Genomic DNA, 21,460 nt, shown 5'->3' on the forward strand with positions numbered 1-21,460 from the left:
GTGAGTTAGAGAGGAGTTTTTGTCGTTGTTCGAACCAAAGTATCTGATTTTTCTCAACCTTTTAGAGTGAAGAAATAAACTCGACCAGCTCGGTGCGTGACGTGACCATCGAGCGAATCCATGAGGCTGAACAGCTGAGCGAACAGAAGAGCGGTGATAATGCGATCCCGTACCTCCGGGTCGGATCCAACTCGATGATTCCTCCGGAGTACAAGGTAAGCATGATTCGCTTAGCCGAATGTTTTGGGATAGATCCGTGTATTTGTTCTGACATCGTCAGATGGCATGTTGAAAGATTGAGCTCGTGAGCGAGGTTTTTCTCTCTCAATGTTGAATTTTTTGGCTCTTCGACGAAATCGAGTTACCTAGTTGTAGCACACAATATCATTGTTCTAAACTGATAGAGGGTTAACTACCCCATTTCCGGCCTATTAAGCACAACCCGCACTTAGTCTTTATTAATCTACACAGCAAAAAATAAATTTTAATATTACATCCAAGAGGATGCACTTTAATCATGTCGAAAATCTCATGTAATTTTTATGGCCACAAAAATAAATAAATGCAGTAAAAGCAGTGTAATGTCAGTTCATATTAATGATACTTTTGTCCTTTTTGGCAAGTAATAAAACACCATATTTTTGACACGATTGGAGTGCATCCACTTTGATGAGATATCAAAATTATTTTTTTGCTGTGTAGTGCAGCTTAGCACCAAACGGAATGTTATTATTACTGATGGCTTTCAAATTTATTTACCTTTTCCGTACGTACCGTAAGATTTGATTAGGAGAAACCAATCGTTGAGATATTGTCAAAAGTCTAACACTGCTTCTTGACGCCAAACTCGGCCTACGGATTCTAAATTCGGCCTAACGCATTGAAACGCCAATGAAACGCCAATGAAACGAAAATGAATTCACTTCGGCCTATCGGATGAAGGTAAAAATTGATTCGGTCGGAGCACTTTATTTTGTTTTTGGGAATAATGGGTGCAAACCTTCATATCACGCGTTCTCATTGACTTCGTTCTGTAGCTTATTAACTAAAGTATCGTACCAAACGCATAATTAACTCTGAAATCATGGATTTGTTTGATGTTTTCTGCTCGATAGGCCCAAAATTTGCGATTAGGCCGAGGTGGTTCTCTACCCTACCTAGTTTTGATAAATATAGATATCTGTTTTGTTGGTTACCGTAGTTTGACCACATTTTGATTTGTTATAGAGATAAATATTTTGATATAATCAACTCAAAATCGCCAAAGTTTAAGTTGTAGCATCAAGGGAACGATTTAGATTAACATTCGAAGTCCCTCCTTTTTTGCATACTCCCCTCCCGTAGGTCATTCTTAAGCATCTTGCCGAAGATGGGAGAGCTTTTTTAACTAGTCCGTTTATTTGTAAGGCTCAATCGCGATAGCTTTACGGAGCCGATAATTCATTGTTCTTTTTTTGTAACAAAATTCACTTAATTCTATGTCTAGTGGGAGTTGGGCCGAATACTCGTAACTTACCCGAGGTAAGAGGGGTACATTGTTGAAAGATAGGATCAGGGGAGAAGCTTGGGGGTGAGGTTTTGTTGTCTCATCAGAGCGTTGTCGCCAATATGAACGGTAGTCCGGTCTGGAGTTCGACCGGCTATGGTGACCAGTCGGCGACGATGAGACTCATCGAGACGGGGGGACAAGACAAACAAAAACTAGTAAAGAGAGACAAAAGACAAAAGGAATTAAATTCTTATACTAGACATTTGCAGAAATACATAAATCGACTGCATATAGCAGAGATCGCAAGTTCCCAACACGTCTCTGATAGGAATATAGTGTTGTCTTCCTTGGGCCTCGAGGGTATTCAAAAGTCGCTCTCTGGCGGCGTCATTATCCGTACATTGCCAAACTGCGTAATCGATGTCATCGTAACCGTTTCCACACCGACAGATGTTGCTGTCCACGAGGTTTATTCTATTGAGATGAGCATCTAGCGAGTAGTGGTTGGACATAAGTCTACTTATCACGCAATGAAATCACGACTTAAGCCCAAGCCTTTAAACCACGCTCTCGAAGAAACATTAGGAATAATTGAATGTAACCACCGCACGCTATGTCTGAAGGCACTTTTTTGCAACATTCATGTAGGGTAAATTATGGCTTCGGCACCCATTGACTGTTTTCGGCAACCGAAATTGAAACGTTTATTTCACTGTATTTTCCCATCAAAACTCTTCGCTGAATGTATAAAGCCGATTCCTTACCTTTTCAGCTTCAATCTGATTACATTTTTACGACTGTGAATTCCTGTTATACCATACTTTTCTTTAAATGAAATATACATACTACAAAATACGGCTGATTTCGAGTTGCCGATAATAGAACAGCTGGTTAACACGCAGTTCAAATGGAAAGAGTGCCGAAGAAAAAGAGACTGCCGACAATAGTCACTCTCACCTGAGAAGTTTGGAGCGTTGTAAAAACATGTTCAACCCGTTTTGATCAATTCTGTCGATTGGAATTGGTAGAAAAGCAAGCAGCAGATAAATGTCAACAAACAAACCTGTCATGTATGTGTGTGACGCTGAGAAATCGCTAATAGAAGTTCGGACGCTGCTTAGATTGACGAGAATACGAAAATTCCCCTACCTCAGTTTTTTCTTCACAGGATGTTTGTATTAATCCTAACAAACAAATCTGTGCTGGTTTTAAAATATTCCATCTTGGGTTTTTTGAGAAAGACTGTTTTGAAGTTTACAATGCCGATTATGAAAGCGTATATTGACTATTGCCGATACCAAACTATTACGAATTGAACAAATGCAGTCAGGCAAGGTTCAAAAGATGATTTAATTAATCCAAATGGCGTTAAAGAGCTCTCTTTGACTCGCAAGTAAGATCCGTATTGGTTATGACGAGTTTGCACAAAATCAATTAATATTTGTTGCTTGAACAGCTTCTTGTTTAATTTCTCTTCCCTCATAAGAGTAAAAGAAAGAAAAAACGAGCAGGACAATCCAAGACAACCACGTAATCATAGTAGGCATTGATTCTACCTATTTTCCATGATTTGACATGTCACAAAATACTTTTGCCTGAGATATTACTATGTCCTACAGTCAGGCATGGAAAATCATTTACATTCATTTCATGCATTCATTTACATTCATTTGCCCCTAACTTTATTCATCAACAGAATTCCGCAAAATGATGTATGGAGCTTTTGTAGGTTTTGTTATTAGCTAAAATTTTTGCCAGTAGCTCAAATCTGTATCTCTTATGCATCACGAAGTAGAGCGGGCAGAACTCGTTACTGTTTTTCAGTGAATGTAAAATACATTGTCACATATGGAGAGTTGACTGTAGTTTTATACTTGTTATATGTTATATGTTACTCATGCGTTTAGATAGCTCTTTCAGAGTCTTCAGATAATGTTTGGATGGTTTTACCGATTTACCACAAATTTGTTGATTCTAGTCATTTTATGCGCAATTTGGATTCGCTGGTTGCCATTGTAGGTACTTGATAAACGCCATTGCTTGATAAATGTGTAGTTTTGGAAGGATGCAATTTTGATAATCAGCTAAAGGTTTTGGACAATATGGATGCTATTATGAGACATTGTTTCGGTGATAAACTCATGGATGAGTGCATAGGTTTTTTTTTTGTGAAAGTTGAGCTATCGAAACCTCCGGTAGCCCCGAAATTCCATATTGTTAAATATGAAATCATAGATTTTTGCAAGAGTTTAATTATTTTATTAATTTAAACATGAGTTCATAACAAGTCTACGATATCTTATGGTACCGAAAAAGGAATCTTACTATACCGTTGAAACATAGTATTTCGACTACTTTAATCTCTTTTGAATCATTTTTAGCTGAATTTGTTTCGATCCGTAACAGTTTTGTATAGTCAATAGTCCATATACGCCTTAATAAACGGCTAAGTGTACTTCAAAACACTTTTTCTCAAAAAACCCAAGATGAAATATTTTAAAACCTTCACAGATTTGATTGTTATGATCAATACTAAATTCCTGTGAAGAAAAAACTGAGGTACATAAAAATTGCAAAAAAAGTGCTTTCAGACATAGCGTGCACCGTCGAAGATTCCCAGTGTCCCAATCGGTTTGTCAACTCGAAAGGGTACTCTAACGCACTAAATGGTAAAATTCATCGTGTGAAATTTGCCTGTCATAAAATTCGCCTTCCTTTGCGAGAGAGTCCGCCTTCTCATTGCCTGCGACTGAGCAATGTGAAGGGGTCCATACAAAGTTACCGTAAAACGGGGTAACATTGATAGTTTTTTAAAGTATATTCTAAATTTCAAATTTTCCATTTTTAAAACAAGTACTGAGGATCCAAGAGTTAATTCGCTAAATTCGCTTAATTCGAATGTAGAAAAAAAGGTGAAACTCAAACAATTAAGTTCTTTAAATATGAAACTTTGAATGAGTAAATAATCGGAAAACTTCATAAGCAATAAGAATACAACATTGAGTTTGTGATGGGTGTACCGGAAATACATTTAATAAGTTTTTTTATATTTTTGTAAAATATGTAACACATACCATATAAAAACTATATACGATATCAACGGAAATACCCTAAGCTACAATATGGAACCAATGTTTCTTATTTGGAAAAAGCAAACGAGCAAATTTATCTTTATATTATACTATCAAAGTTACCCACATTATCAAAGATACCCCGTTTTACGGTAATCATATATGATCTTTCGACCAGCACACTCATCTGCAACCCTTACCTTTAGGTTATGACTTGTGATTGTGTTTACATTCTCAATTTCTCTGATGGATCAGGGCAAGCATTATCATTAGAACGTTAGAATGGGAGGTGGAGGAGTAACTGGAAGCCACCAAACCTATAGGGTGTTCATCTAGGTGGTCAAGCAAATTTAATGCATCGATAAAATTCTGTCTCGATGTTCCGTTAAACTGTTCATTCCTTGTAAGTGTACAGGAGCAAAGGAGAAACCCGAGCGATGATGAATGAAATTTCTGTCTATTAAATCCTCCCCGGCTGAAGTAAATCCAGAACCCACCCTAAAAGTAACATCGTCGAATCAGTTTTAAATCATCTGATCGACTCAGGGTCCTCAAAGATATCACCCAAGCCTATCGTATCGTTGATTATGATGCTTTCTACCGGGACCCGTACAGAAGGCCGAATCACAAAAGGTCGAAGCACAAAAAGGCCGAAAATATTCTAAGGTACCACAAAAGGCCGAAAATCGGGAAGGCCGAAAGCCAGAAAGACCGAAAACCAAAAAGGCCGAAAATTTATCAAAAACCGAATTTGTTGAAAACCGCATCCAAACAATCTGTTAGCCTTTCTGCTCGCTCAACTGACTCGGCTCGTTAAATGGTTTACATTCACAAAAAATGAAGCCAAGATGAAATTAGATATAGAGGTGTTCCCCAACTAACATTTTCAGCTTTGTAAGCCAACTTTTCCAGCGTTATGCTGTAAAGTAGCTGAAAAGAAGCTGCAGATACAGCTACAAGCAAAAGCTAGCAAAATAGTTTTGGATAGCGTTTACTCAACTTTCTCACAACCATTATTCAATTTGTCAGTCGCACTGAATAACATCAGCCAATAAACGCTAATGTCACTTCTATACACACACTAATCAACTTTCAACTTGTAGCTGCAAAACAAAGCTAACAAAGTGAATATATTACTCATTTGATGGCTTCTAAACAACCAACCACTCTTGCTGAATAATATAAACATCAAAAGTGCTTTTTCAACAACTAAACAACCTGTACTCAGCTTACTAACTGTGTTAGAGCAACTTCGGAAGCATTTTCACAGTCAACTAGGTTTATTTTTAGACGTGTGCAGTTTTACAGCTTTTACTCTGCTCTTTTATAACTAGTCGAGAAAAGTGATTCGTGTGCACTATTATAAAGCCTCTACTCAGCGATTTTGTTGTAGAAGGGAATGTTGATTTGTTTACATAAGTTCAAAGTGGCACAGTTGGTAGTGTCAAGGTTTGCCAATGAGGTCGTCTCGAGTTCGATTCCAGGTTCCGGTGCAGGGTAAATAATTTGGTGATGATTTGTAGCTAATTTCGATTAATTGATTTCACAGCAAAATAAACTCAATAAATTCCTTCATAAAAAAGCGTAAACAGTATTTAACCCGGCTTCAAGAGAAAGCTGTGTAGTGATTATTGGATAACCGGGAAAAGGTTGAATAGGCGCCTTTCAAGTTCACACACAAATAAACAGCAGGATAACAGCTGTATAGAAGCGTTAATGGATATGCAATAAGAGCTTCTCCCGACCGTTCCAACAGCCATAAGTAGCTGACTAAGTTCGCCAGATTTGCTTGTGTAGAGGTTGAGTAAAGGTTTCCTCATATCGTATAACGTTTGAATACAGCTTGAGGCTGTATAAATGAAATGAGTAAAGCGTTTACATTGTGAAAATTGTTAGTTGGGTCGCACTTGCAGACTTTTTGTAAAAAAAAAAACAGTAAGTGGAAAGCTGCGGGTAAGAGAAGGGTAAGGAAATGAGAGATGCGATAGAAGTGAACGGTTTAGTTACGCATACACAACATTCTGATTGGGTTGCGAGTTGCGCAAGCAGTTGAATGTGTGTAATTAGAACGTACAGCAAAACGGACCAAGAGAACTAACACTGCTAATGACGATTTTCGATTTGAGAATACCTCCCATTATGAATTTCATCTTGAACGAAGCCATCATCGTCATAAAGCTGTCCACGAGACAGTTGCGATCAGCTGACTTTTTTGTTTACCAAGAACTTTTGACAGATCACAGTAGAACTGGCAGATTATTCTCATATGAATTTCTGCTTTGTTTATGTTTATATTCAGCACCATTATCACCAGATCACTCACACACTAGATTTCTAGCTGTCAGTTCCACTGAGAAACGTCTCTTGGATCACCTTATTGCATACTCAAACTTCTGGAAAAATAAAGCTCACTTTCTCTCTCATTCAGCCTCTGAAGTCTTTCTGCTCTTACAACTGATTCACCTCGTTGAATTGTTCGCATTCACAAAAAACAGAGCCATCTTGTCATTAAATCGTCGTTAAACACTCAAACAAACATAAAACTAAATCCTTTAAATTTGTCGAACCTCTTAACGGAATCCCTTTATGAAGAGCTTTGAGTGGGTTGGTTTATTTTCTTTAAATTCCGTTATGATTGCTTATATATATGTATATATATAGAGGGTGTTTGGTTCCGGGTTTTACATATTTTCAGGGTAGATAGGGCTCCTAAAGTTATGAAAAAATCCCCATGAAACATAGGGTCGGAAATGACTGCTAAGTGAGTTATTCAACATTTTATGTTTTTTTGTTTTGCCAACTTTGGTTCTCTATATTTTTTTAATCTTATTGTGGTTTTCTGATTTCAACATACCAAATGAAAGATTAAAGTATTAGTTATCAATGCTGTCTAGAAAAGAACTCGATTAAAGTTAATTATCATACATTAAAATTGAAAAGTATGTTGAAAGTACCAAAAAAACTGGTGAAATTTCATACATTTTAGTGTTTTTAAGTTGAAAATTTTCATTTCTGTTTATTTAGTTGTTCTACAAAACATTCTCCATGCAGTTCCCTAGATTTGTGTCTTTGGTAGTAACCTTGTAGGCTTTATGGTTTCTTCGTAATTATTGATTTAAAACAGCGATAAAAACTTGTGACGTTTTCATAAAATGCGCTATAGTCACCCTATTCATTCGTACGTTCGGCTGTTGCAGAGGACTACGCACATGAAAATTTGGTAGAATGTTATTGTAGATGCTTAGCTACATTCTTAACTTTTGATTACCGCACATCTCCTGCGCCGAAAGAAAACATAACTGCGGAGATGTTTCGCGGTATCGAATATTGCTCAGTCTCAGCAGAAAACACAACGAGAGACACCGAATTGGCGAATTCTGAGAGCGGAAGGGAGAGAAGTAGGAAGTGGTAATAAGTCGATGTTTTTTTTTTATATTGTTGTAAAATATGTAACACATACCATATCAACGGAAATACCCTAAGCTACAATATGGAACCAATGTTTCTTATTTGGAAAAAGCACAGCGAGTAAATTTATCTTTATATTATACTATCAAAGTTACCCACATTATCAAAGATACCCCGTTTTAGGTAATCATATATGATCTTTCGACCAGCACACTCATCTGCAACCCTTACCTTTAGGTTATGACTTGTGATTGTGTTTACATTCTCAATTTCTCTGATGGATCAGGGCAAGCATTATCATTAGAACGTTAGAATGGGAGGTGGAGGAGTAACTGGAAGCCACCAAACCTATAGGGTGTTCATCTAGGTGGTCAAGCAAATTTAATGCATCGATAAAATTCTGTCTCGATGTTCCGTTAAACTGTTCATTCCTTGTAAGTGTACCGGAGCAAAGGAGAAACCCGAGCGATGATGAATGAAATTTCTGTCTATTAAATCCTCCCCGGCTGAAGTAAATCCCGAACCCACCCTAAAAGTAACATCGTCGAATCAGTTTTAAATCATCTGATCGACTCAGGGTCCTCAAAGATATCACCCAAGCCTATCGTATCGTTGATTATGATGCTTTCTACCGGGAGCCAGAAAGACCGAAAACCAAAAAGGCCGAAAATTTATCAAAAACCGAATTTGATGAAAACCGCATCCAAACAATCTGTTAGCCTTTCTGCTCGCTCAACTGACTCGGCTCGTTAAATGGTTTACATTCACAAAAAATGAAGCCAAGATGAAATTAGATATAGAGGTGTTCGCACTTGCAGACTTTTTGTAAAAAAAAAAAACAGTAAGTGGAAAGCTGCGGGTAAGAGAAGGGTAAGGAAATGAGAGATGCGATAGAAGTGAACGGTTTAGTTACGCATACACAACATTCTGATTGGGTTGCGAGTTGCGCAAGCAGTTGAATGTGTGTAATTAGAACGTACAGCAAAACGGACCAAGAGAACTAACACTGCTAATGACGATTTTCGATTTGAGAATACCTCCCATTATGAATTTCATCTTGAACGAAGCCATCATCGTCATAAAGCTGTCCACGAGACAGTTGCGATCAGCTGACTTTTTTGTTTACCAAGAACTTTTGACAGATCACAGTAGAACTGGCAGATTATTCTCATATGAATTTCTGCTTTGTTTATGTTTACATTCAGCACCATTATCACCAGATCACTCACACACTAGATTTCTAGCTGTCAGTTCCACTGAGAAACGTCTCTTGGATCACCTTATTGCATACTCAAACTTCTGGAAAAATAAAGCTCACTTTCTCTCTCATTCAGCCTCTGAAGTCTTTCTGCTCTTACAACTGATTCACCTCGTTGAATTGTTCGCATTCACAAAAAACAGAGCCATCTTGTCATTAAATCGTCGTTAAACACTCAAACAAACATAAAACTAAATCCTTTAAATTTGTCGAACCTCTTAACGGAATCCCTTTATGAAGAGCTTTGAGTGGGTTGGTTTATTTTCTTTAAATTTCGTTATGATTGCTTATATATGTATATATATATGTGTGTCTTAACGTGCCGAACAGTTTAACATGCTGTGTTTAGGCACAGTGTACGGAGTTGATTACCCCTTGGGTTGATCAGATATTAGTGAATTCAAGTTGATCAGGAAATCTGAAGATCTTAAACTGGTCGAACATTCAATTTGCTCTCTCGAGGTAGCCGATCGGTCAGGAAGTACTTAAAACGTATCCTGCTGATCAAAGATTAAGTCCTCTGGATATCTTTCAAGGCTTCTGGTTGATCAAGTATTATAGTGAAGACTGTCAAAACTGCACATTGATCAGGAAGTATTTAGAAGATCTCCAGCTAATCGAAGATTTCAATGAAGTCCTGTGAACATTCAAGTGGATCAAGTTTTATTCTGAACTATCCGCTTTTGGTTACATTATTCATATTTGATATGTTCAGGAAGGAGCTTAAAATATGAAGTCGAAAACTTAATTTATTTATCAAATATCTTAATATGCCAGCTTTGAATAAAAAAAACTCTTGGAACTCTTCTTCAGCTTCCACATGTCTTCAATCAACTTCAAAAATCATTAAATGTCTTCAAAATGAAGATATGTCCTTAGTTTGAAGAAATCTCTCTTTTTTAAATCATCCTGCGATGATAAATATTTCCCGAATTCCAGGATGGTGGAAACCGCCGGGAAATGGAAGCTCTACCTACAACCCTCTTTTGTGCTTGAAAACGAAAACGAAGTCCATCCTTTTTTGCATACTTGGCGCAACATATACTTTCTAAGCCCCGTCCTATTCATAAAAACGGTGGGAAATCCTTTTTGGGGCAGGGCTTAGTGTTGTTAACTTTTCATGGACACGAAACCATACTGGCGTCTTGAAAACAAGTGGAATATTCAATCTTGTTTTTCTTGAGTCTTCAAATTGTGAGGTTGTAGCATTTATTGGGACGATATAAAGAGGTACCAGACATCGTCGGTTTCATGCAATTCTGTAACAAATCGAAATTTTAAATTTATTCCACTAATATCTTCTGAGAAACATTTCATGTTCCATGCAACGATTTTATTTCATGCAACGATCAAACTGCGACTAACTACACTAAAAAGGTTCTGCTACGATCCAACCCGCTTTTACTTAAAGTCCTCTAAGACTAAGTAAAAGTATGGACGTCTGTAGTTCCAATCGAACCGTCAAAATGCAGTGGTTTGCTCGATTGGAACAACTTTTTTTTCAGTTTTGTGGCCGTTCATACTTTTATTAGAGGGCTTTACTCTTACTCTAAGAGGAAGAAGAGACAATACGGGGGCGAAAACGAACCACTTTTCTGTCAAACGCGAACCAGCTCGTGATTGGTCAATTTGGAGTGCGTAAGATAGAGATGGAGATAGATATAGATAGAGATAGAGATAAAAGAGTAAGAAGGCAGTTGTCTCCTCTTCCTCTTAGCTTTTACTCTGCTGTTAGTGCGCGCTTGTGTTGGTGCAAAGCGCTACTCGCATCTGTCAATTAACCACTTCATTCGAGCTGTTGAAATGACGTTTACTACCACTCGAACTTTGAAATAAAACATTATTTTGAGATTTTTTTTTCTTCTAGAATCTCGAGAAAAGTAGCCATAATTTGTGCGTTTCATTAAAAAATAGAAATTAGACTGTAGACTTGGAGACATACTTCAAGTCTCCGCGTACATCGTACGGGTTAGGCAAAGATGTGCGTCTATCTTTAAAAACTGTCGCATTAATGGCCCTTCGCTCATTTTCAACTTCTATTCAATTTTCATACTGCCGTACTCTAACGGAACTATCCACCTACCCTCTTCTAAAAAAGATCATTCTCTAGCTAATAAATTATCACATTAAAGCTTCATGTTAGCATTTTCCAACCAACCCCAGAAATTAGTTGGTCCAGTTTTGTGAAATCGCTGGTAGAAAGTCACGCCAAAACTGCTTGACAAAGTGGTCAATTAACAGGGTTCGGCTACCTGATTTCAACTATATTACACCGTAAAAGCGTTGGGCACAACAATGCCTTTGCTACTTGATCACAAAAGCCAAAAATAAAGTAACATCAAAGACCATTTTGAGTTGTTCGTATGTTGCCCATATTTGCCCAATTTGGTTGTCCATGTTGTTTTTTTTCGTGCAATATGGTCAAAAAACTCAAAAAAGTAAACCCATGAGCAATGATTGTATGACAAAGAGACACTCCTCAAATAAAAAGCAGTAAGAATCGATGGACTGTTTAGTGTTTGGTTTGATAATTATTTAATAGAATAAATGAAACACTCGATTCAGTCCAATGTAAATGAAAAGATACGTAAAATTGAAACTTAACACAGAAATGCAGGAGGTTTATTGAACCCAAATTTTCAAACATTGATTGTGATAGGAGGATGATGAGTTGGGCCGTCCTGCCATGGCGGAGGCGGTTAACACTCTAATGTGTTACAGTAAGAATCAACTCCATGTTGTAAACACAAGCCTTGTAAGGCCATTTTCTCGCGAACCGAAACCTACATGCGCAAACCTAAAACACAATCGGGTAGAGGAGAATTTCCCCTACCGGTTCATTTGGTTGGTTTGCGCTGGCGGACTTCGGTTCGCGACAAAATTGCCGTACAAGGTTTGTTGAATGTAAACATAAACAAAGCAGAAATTCATATGAGAATAAACTGCCAGTTCTACTGTGATCTGTCAAAAGTTCTTGGTAAAGAAAAAAAGTAGAAGGGTCTGTGCCTAGGGGCACGAACGGGAGCTTGACGTAGGACCGCTAGGGCACGAAACAAATGTGAAGAAAATTTAGTTCTTTTAATTGATCGATCATCTATTATCTTAACTCTTTCCGTTTTTGATTTGTAGGCGTCCCAAATTTGTAGTATTATTTTTTTTTAAAGAGAAAGTTGATGAAGAGAATCGATCAAAATCACTTGCACCCCTGCTTTCAAGTTTGGTTACAAGATTACAACTCTGGAGAACATTTGGTGTGGTCGTTGGGGGCATGTGGTTCTGAATATGGACCAAAAGGCAGATAAATTTTATTCTAACTTACTATAATAAGCTTGTTGGTCCAGCAAAGGGCCGTTTTGATGCCAAAAATGGTGATGATTTAACCTCCGAAGCTGTACAGAGTTCGTCTGTCACTTCAAAACGTAGACGACATCGATGGCCGGAGACACGTTTGAAACCGCCACGGCGGGCCAGACGACTGCTTTTGCTGCTTCTCACTCTGCTTCTGTCTGCTCACCACGGCGTTCGAAGCGAAAATGAGTTGAGGCTAGACAGCAGCGTTGTTTTATATCTTTTCAGGTTAAAGCAGAATGATGTGCAACCAAGTGGTACTCGATTATGACAACTGCGTTTGGGAACAATGTTTATTTCATGAAACCAGTGAAAAATTATCACTTTTTATTTGTACTTTGGATAATGCTTGACGTTACCACTTTTTCAATAGTTTCTTGTTGAAAATCATCAGATGGAAGCATTGCGTAGACATATTTCTGATCGATTGGTGATAAAATTATTGAAATTGATCCAGGGGCAGCTGAGTTATTAATGTTCAAAATCTTTCATAATTTTGTTTCATGTTCCATTTTCGGTTTTCACAAAGTGTCCCCCAGTATAGAAATTAAAGTCAGCTGATCGCAACTGTCTCGTGGACAGCCTTATTGTTGGTCTTGAATTGCTACGGTTGATATTTTCTACTTATGGTGAAGGCGATAAATGTCGGTTGGATGAACACAACTAACGGAAAGCAGTTTGTGTAAAATTTCCGACAGTAGTCGCCACCAACTACAGTAGTTACATCGATTGTACGACTTTTCCCCGAAAACCAGTTCCCCGAAAACACTTTCCTCGAAAGTTTTATCCCCGAAATACGATTCCCCGAATGAACCAGTTCCCCGAAAGGAACGTTTTCCCGAAAACTATTTCCCCGAAAGAACTAGTTCCCCGAAAGATACAATTTACACTGTGCGATCTATTTAAATATGATCCTTGGGTTTGTTACAACTTATCTATATGAAATTGAGAAAAATATCTCTGCTGAATATTGATAAACAGAACAAAGTCGTTCAACACCCTAGATAAAGTTTGTGGTTATGACTTGTTATGACATTTGGCGGTTTATCAAATTGATAGCTGATTGTAATGAGCATAAAGACTGAGCTTTCATGTAAAGAAGGGAAAATTGTGTCAGTTTTATCAAATATTTCGCTGGTTAACTACTTGTTTCGAACAATACCACAATACACATATCAATGTGTGTCGAATTAAAGTGGACCCTACACGACTGTTTGCATTGACAATAATCGTATTGTCAATGCATTTTATATTGACGTCAATACATCGGTATTGACAATATATCTGTATTCACATCATCAATATTATTGTCAATACTTGTAAGTATTGACAATATTTCTTACCGTGTGGGGTTCGCTTAAGACAATAGTTTGACTTTCGTTAAAACTACATGTAAAGGTCACACACTAAGATTATGTCACCGAAATCTGTGAAATTTTACCGAAATCTCAACAGCTGAACGTTCGGTAAACAGTTCGGTGATTTTTCACAGATTTCCTGTAATTGTTCACCGAATATCTGTGAAAAAATACAGGAAATCTGTGAAAAATCACCGAACTGTTTACCGAACGTTCGCTGTTGAGATTTCGGTAAAATTTCACAGATTTCGGTGAAATAATCTAAGTGTGCAAACACTTCTGAAATCGGTGTATGGTGTTTTCTTCTTGCTCCATACAATTTTGGATTCGGCCTATAAGGAGTCGCAAAGTGACTATAGCATGTATTGCATGGGGACGCATGGTATCTTTTATTTATTAGTATGGAGTTTTTTAACGTTCGTACCTATCCAACACACACACACATACATTGTATGCAATTAGCTCCATGGAACATACCAAGTTATACGTCAAATAATTAACTAAGATAAAAAGAAGGAAACATTCTTGCAACAAACAAAATTTTCCCTTCTTTGTATCACAGCTCGTTCTTTAAAGTTTTGAAGAATAAATATCTTACTAATTTATAAAACTGATATCTAATCGTAATCAAATTAAAAAAAACGAGCCGTTAGGGGCCATACATTAATTATGTCACGCGAAATTGAGGCAAAATCAATCAATCACAGATTTCTACACGTCCCTCCTTAGGGCGTGACATAATTTGTACATCACCCCTTATACAAAGAAGAAAAATCGTTGTTTGTTTCAAGAAATGTTCCTTCTTTGTAGCACAGCTGGTTTCTTAACGTATCGCATAATATCTATCTAATTGGTTTTATCAAAGAGATATCATTTTCCTTTCTTTGTATCACGGCTCGTTCTTCAATTTTATTACAATGAGATATCGCTTTGATAAATTAGTCAGATATTTATTCTTCAAAACGTTAAAGAACGAGCTGTGATACGAAGAAGGGAAAATTTTGCTTGTCGCAAGAAATTTTCCTTCTTTGAATCATAGTTCATTCTTTGACGTATAATATGGTATGATCCATGGAGCTAATTGCATACAATGTGTGTGTTTGTTTGATAGGTACAATCGTTAAAAAAAAGCTCCATACAAACAAAGAAAAGATATCATGCGTCCCTATGCCATACATATTGGTCACATGGCGACTCCTTATAGGGTGAATCTAAAATTGTATGGAGCACGAAGAAATCAATATGTGTTGAATAAAGACAAAAGTTTGACTTTCGTTAAAACTACATGGAAAGGTCAAAAGCTGCTGAAATAGGATTACACCGATTTCAGGAGCTTGACCTTTACATTTTGTTTTAACGAAAGTCAAACTATTGTCTTTATTCGATGCACATTAATATGTTTATTGTGGTATTTTTCGATACAAGTAGTTAACCAGCGAAGATTCGCAGATTCGGGGAAATGGTACATTTGGGGAAATTATTTTCTGGGAACTGTTCCATTCGGGGAAATGTTTTTCGGGGAAAAGTTACATTCGGGGAAAGTGTTTTCGGGGGACTGGTTTTCGGGGAAAAGTCGTACAATCGTTACATCTCATGACCAATAAGCACAGAAACCATTTCCACCGTCTCATTCGAAAAAAATATGCTTTTATTTCAGGGAGCCGTATCGCACCTTTGCCAGATGGTAAACAAGCAGATCTACCAGCTGATAGACTTTGCCCGACGGTTGCCCCACTTTACCAATCTCCACCGGGACGATCAGGTGATGTTACTACGATGCGGATGGAACGAGATGCTCATCGCTGCCGTTGCCTGGAGAAGTATGGAGGTATGATGTTAACAGTATTTTCAGCATCAACCATTGGCCACCTTCTAAAACCTACTCTCCACGTTTCAGTACATTGAAACCGAACGCTCGTCTGATGGCAGCCGGGTGACGGTCCGACAGCCTCAGCTCATGTGCTTAGGACCGAACTTTACCCTGCACCGGAACAGTGCCCAGCAGGCTGGGGTTGACACGCTGTTCGATCGTATCCTTTGTGAGCTCGGAATCAAAATGAAAAGACTGGACGTGACCCGAGCTGAGCTTGGAGTTCTCAAAGCTATCATACTGTTTAATCCCGGTATGTAATCTTTTGCTCTTATATAATCTGTCCCTTCCGGCTGATCTAACGAATCGATTTGCTCTTTTTCTTTTGTGATGAATAATCAGACATTCGAGGACTGAAGTGTCAGAAAGAGATCGACAGCATGCGGGAGAAGATCTACGCCTGTTTGGACGAGCACTGCAAACAGCAGCATCCTTCCGAGGATGGCCGATTTGCTCAGCTACTGCTGAGGTTACCGGCCCTGCGGTCGATTAGCCTGAAGTGTCTCGATCATCTGAACTTTATTCGGTTGCTAAGTGATAAGCATTTGGACAATTTTATCGTCGAGATGCTCGATATGCCGATGTAAGACGCGCTGGAACTAAGCAAACTTGTGGTTAGAATCAAAGTAAAAAAAAATGAAAATTAAATCAAACATGTTCACAGCATTCTTCTCCTCATCAGTTTTTTTTTTAATTATACTATATGATAGGATTTACTTTCTGCAGCTGTAGAAGCTTGAATTTTAGGAATTTTCTTATTTCAGAAAACAAATTCTATGAAGTTTTAAGCAAATTGTAGGACTCAGTAACTTATTAAATGATAGATATATTTTAATATATATTAAATATGAGTTAAAAGTAATGAAAATGAAAAAAATGGTGCAAATAGATTTTATGAAAAATCGATCTAAGATTACAAAAAATGGAACTCTGTTGATACAAACAAAAAGATGAAGATGTAATAAAAACGTTTAACTTTATTCGCAAATAGATAAACATAGAAAATTTACCGAGCTAGGTCTAGTTATCTAGCTAGCCACTCACTCGAAAGAAAACCCCCATTACCTATTGTATTCGGCGTGCACTCGAATAACCAATTAAGGTACACCGGGGCAAGTTGAAACGCACGGGAAAGTTGAAACGGTAAGTGTATCTCTTAGCGGAAGTGATTATTCACTGTATTTATTTTTGAGAGGCATTGTGTACTGCCGCAGACTACTAGATTAGAAATAACTCAGTAATTATTCACTTCCGCTTAGAGATACACCTACCGTTTCAACTTCCCCACGCGTTTCAACTGGCCCCGGTGTACCTTAACCATTTAGTCAAGCTTCTGCTTTCTTTTTCCATCACTGCTGTTGTTTGCGGTGACATCTATCGGAAACTACACTCAATCTGTTTTCCATTAATTGTTCACAGAGGACACTGCAGTGCAAATCATGTCTGGTACCTCTATATGCATTTAGATTAACATCCCAACAATGGCGCCTATTGAAGAAATGACTTCTTGACTATTTTATTCAACTGCATCCTTTTTTTTAACTCTTTATTTGTTCCAAATTCAAAATAAATTACATTTCATTTTAACCTAGGTGCTCCAGTTATTACAGTAACTTACCAGCCTTAATTGTTATGATATATATCTAAGTGTTTTTACATTGTACAGTATTTTAAACAGGTTTTTTAAACCTGCATGTCAGTATAACAATTGAAATCTTAAAACTAAAAACTAAAACTAAATCTTATCTAGGTATAAAGGGAATTAATTATTATTTTGTTGGACATTTGTTCTAAAGTCTCAACATTCGAAATTCTATTTACTTCGGTAGTACTGTACCAGGGAGGCTTTTTTCCTGGTAGTGCAACAACTAGACCATATTAGCACAGTGTAAAGCATGGCCGGTCTAAAAACTTGTTTAAAAATTAGAAGTTTATTCGTCAGACAAAAAGTTTGGATTTCCTGTTTATAAGAGGATACAAACATTTTATATATTTGTTACATTTGGCTTGAATGCCCACAATGTGATCTTTAAAAGTTAATTTTTGGTCAAGATATTTCACTTGGTTTGACCAGGAAATTGGAACTCCGTTCATAGTGACTATGTGCCTACTACTAGGTTTCAAGAAGGAAGCTCTAGCCTTATGTGGAAATATTATAAGTTGAGTTTTGGAAGCGTTGGAAGAAATCTTCCATTTTTGTAAATAAGAAGAGAAAATATCTAAACTTTTCTGCAGTCTGCTGCAAATAACACGAAGACTTCTTCCTTTAGCGGAAATGCCTGTGTCATCAGCGAACAAAGATTTGTGGCAACCCTGAGGCAAATCAGGGAGGTCCGAAGTGAATATAGGCCCAAGAATGCTCCCCTTAGAAACTCCTGCTCTAACAGGTAGTCGATTAGATTTGAAATTTTGATAATTTACCTGCAGAGTTCTGTCAGTTACATAATTTTGAACTAATTTCATAATATAAAGTGGAAAATTAAACTTTTTCAATTTGGCAATCAAACCTTCATGCCAAACACTGTCGAATGCTTTTTCTATGTCTAGAAGAGCAACTCCAGTTGAGTGGCCTTCAGATTTGTTTGAACGAATTAAATTGGTAACTCTTAAGAGTTGATGAGTAGTTGAATGCCCATGGCGAAATCCAAACTGCTCATCTGCAAAAATTGAGTTCGTATTGATGTGAAGCATCATTCTATTTAAAATTATCTTTTCAAAAAGTTTACTTATTGAAGAAAGCAAACTTATTGGACGGATTTTTATCCGGCTTCAAAATTGGAACAACTTTTGCATTTTTCCATTTATCAGGAAAGTATGCCAAATGGAAACATCGGTTAAATAATTTTACCAAGAAATACAAGGTAATCTCTGGGAGTTTTTTTGATGAGGATATAGAAAATTCCATCAGCACCTGGAGCTTTCATATTATGAAACTTTTTAGTTATATCTTACTTCGTCCAAATCAGTCCCCCAGGAATCATCAAAAATATTTTCCCGAGAGAAAATATTCAGATAATCCCGAGCAACCTTATTCTCAATAGGACTAGTAAGACCCAAACTGAAAATGTGGGAACTCTCGAATTGCTTAGCAAGTTTCTGAGCTTTTTCCAAATTTGTGATCAATAGGCTTTTGAGGTTTTTTCAAAATTTTTGTGAGTTTCCAAAAGGGTTTGGAACTCGGGTCTAATTTAGAAACATTATTTTCAAAAGTTTTGTTCCTCAGGGCAGAGAATCGTTTTTTAATTTGTTTTTGTAAATCCCGCCAGATAACTTTCATGGCAGGATCGCGTGTTCTTTGATATTTTCTCCTACGTACATTTTTAAGACGGATCAAGAGCTGAAGATCGTCGTCTATTATAATTGAATCGAATTTAACCTCGCATTTTGGTACTGAAGTAGCTCTTGCTTCAACTATAGAAGTAGTCAGAGATTCAAGAGCATAATTAATTTCATCTTTGGTTTGCAAAGGAATGTTTGGATCGAAGTTATATTCCATAAATGTTCGATACTGCTCCCAATCAGCTCTATGGTAATTGAAAGTAGAGCTGTTGGGATTAGAAATTATTTCTTGGGATATTTCAAAAGTTACTGGAAGGTGATCAGAACCGAAGTCAGCATGGGTAACCAATTGGCTACAAAGTTGACATGAATCAGTTACAACAATAGCAGAAGAAAAGCATGTTGGGCTGTTTGGATATTGAATAGTGTAATAACCTGCAGAAAAATCATCAAACAGAATATTACCATTGGAATTGCTTTGAGCATTATTCCATGAGCGGTGTTTTGCATTAAAATCACCAATAATGAAGAATTTAGACCTATGACGGGTAAGTTTCTGAAGGTCACCATTTAGAAAATTCTTTTGCTGGCCTACGCATTGGAATGGCAAATAGGCAGCTATAAACGTAAGTTGTCCAAATTTTGTTTCAACAGAAACACCCAAAGTTTCAAAAACTTTGGTTTCAAATGAAGAAAGAATTTTATGTTTGATTCGTATATGAACAATGATGGTAACGCCACCACAGGGTCCATCAAGACGATCATTTCTATAAATGAAATAATTTGCGTCCTTCTTAACCTTATGGTCGCCCCGTAACGTAGGTAGATCACCTTTTCGTGGTACGTTACGGGATGTAAGATCTACCACCGATTCCTAGTCCTGACTACTTCAAACTAGGGGAACAGGATTTTTCAGTAATCCAAGGAACACATCTTAGTCCTTGTTACTTTTTTATGCCTTGTTGATAGTGACAAGACTCGGCTTTGTCTACCGAGGATGATCTTGAAACAAGGAAAAAAAATGAGTTAGTTGTCTTCATCTATGTAATTCCTAATCTTCTATTCGTTGTTCCCTAGTTTGAAGTGGTTAAGACTAGGGTTCTGATGCATGGTCATTATCGGTGTCATACCTTAATTTTGTTGCTAAGGAATCCAATTTTGACTGACAAAGGGGCGCGCCTTTGGAGGGTGTTTCAACACTCCGAAGGGTATAAATAGCGGGACCTTTCAATTAGAGTCGGATCCTTGCGATAAATGCAAGAGTGGCAACTATAAAAAACGGGATATACTACAATAGATCAATTTACTGGTCGTAGTTTTGTTAGGTCCCGAACAGAGGAAAAAAAAGCCTTATGGTCAGGTTTAAGGAACGTTTCAGTTATAACGGCAATATGCACGTTATGAACTCTCCAAAAGTTAAATAGCTCGTCTTCATTATCTTTAAGAGATCGAGCATTCCAATTTACAATATTTAATGTTTTAAAATCCATTTCTGAATTTTAAAGTCATGACAATATTGTTTGCAAATTTTACTCCAGTTTGAATAGCATCAAACATGGAGTTAGATTTAAGCATATCAGAAATTATACCAATTAATGATTTCTGTAAAAAATCCATTTTAGGGGCAGTAATGCTTCCTAAGTCAAAATTGTCAAAATTTTCGTTAGAACGTTGGTTAGTATTTTGATTTCTACCCGTTGCAATAGCAGCATATATAGGTAGCTCCATTAACTCGCTGAACATTGTTAGCAGCGAGGGAAGTAGGTGTAGATGAAAAATTTTAAGCAGGGGTGATATTTGTACATACGGGTACCAATGTAGAATTTGTTCCTCGCTGACCGTTGTTAACAGCAGAGTAATTTGTACCTGGTCGGAAACGTGGAGCGTTTCCTACCGGCGCTTAGAACGAGATTGTAGGATCGCTTTGCGAGTCTTACATTCCCAAAAATTGGTTTTGTGGTTTTCACCACAATTTGAACATTTAAATTTCTTAGGATCTTCCTTCACAGTTCAGTCGTCCTTTGCGTGAGAGGAATCACCACAATTCATGCATTTAGCTGGCATGTAGCAATTTTTAGTTCCGTGACCCCATCCCTGGCACTTACGGCACTGGGTGAGGTTTTGGAAATTTCCTCCAGTCTTCCTGAAGTGTTCCCACTTCACTCGGACATGGAGCATAAGGCTAGCTTTTTCTAAGGCCTTAAGGTTGTTAAGGGTCATTAGAAATCCCGTTGCGCGAATCGCCAGGACGGGATTTCATTTTCATTTTGATTACTTGGAGTGGCACAACTCCAAGTAATTTTGCCAGTTCATCTTTGATCTGATCCAGGGATTCACCACTGGGCAGTCCTTTCATCACAACCTTGAACACACGTGCAG

General features: G+C 37.4%; 1 protein-coding gene across 1 annotated transcript in view; it reads left to right on the forward strand.

The window, feature by feature from the left end:
• Window positions 1–21,460, forward strand: part of usp (ultraspiracle) — a 195,747-nt gene that overhangs the window by 53,809 nt on the left and 120,478 nt on the right. Inside the window, exons 4-6 of the mRNA XM_065223588.1 lie at window positions 66–215; window positions 15,590–15,760; window positions 15,830–16,055. Coding sequence (XP_065079660.1) covers window positions 66–215; window positions 15,590–15,760; window positions 15,830–16,055 — 547 coding nt within the window. The remainder of the gene's footprint in view (window positions 1–65; window positions 216–15,589; window positions 15,761–15,829; window positions 16,056–21,460) is intronic.

The sequence above is a fragment of the Ochlerotatus camptorhynchus genome, unplaced genomic scaffold (genome assembly GCF_037179485.1).
Source record: "Ochlerotatus camptorhynchus isolate MF236.1 unplaced genomic scaffold, CSIRO-AGI_Acam_v1.1 ptg000193l, whole genome shotgun sequence".
Lineage (NCBI taxonomy): Eukaryota > Metazoa > Arthropoda > Insecta > Diptera > Culicidae > Ochlerotatus > Ochlerotatus camptorhynchus.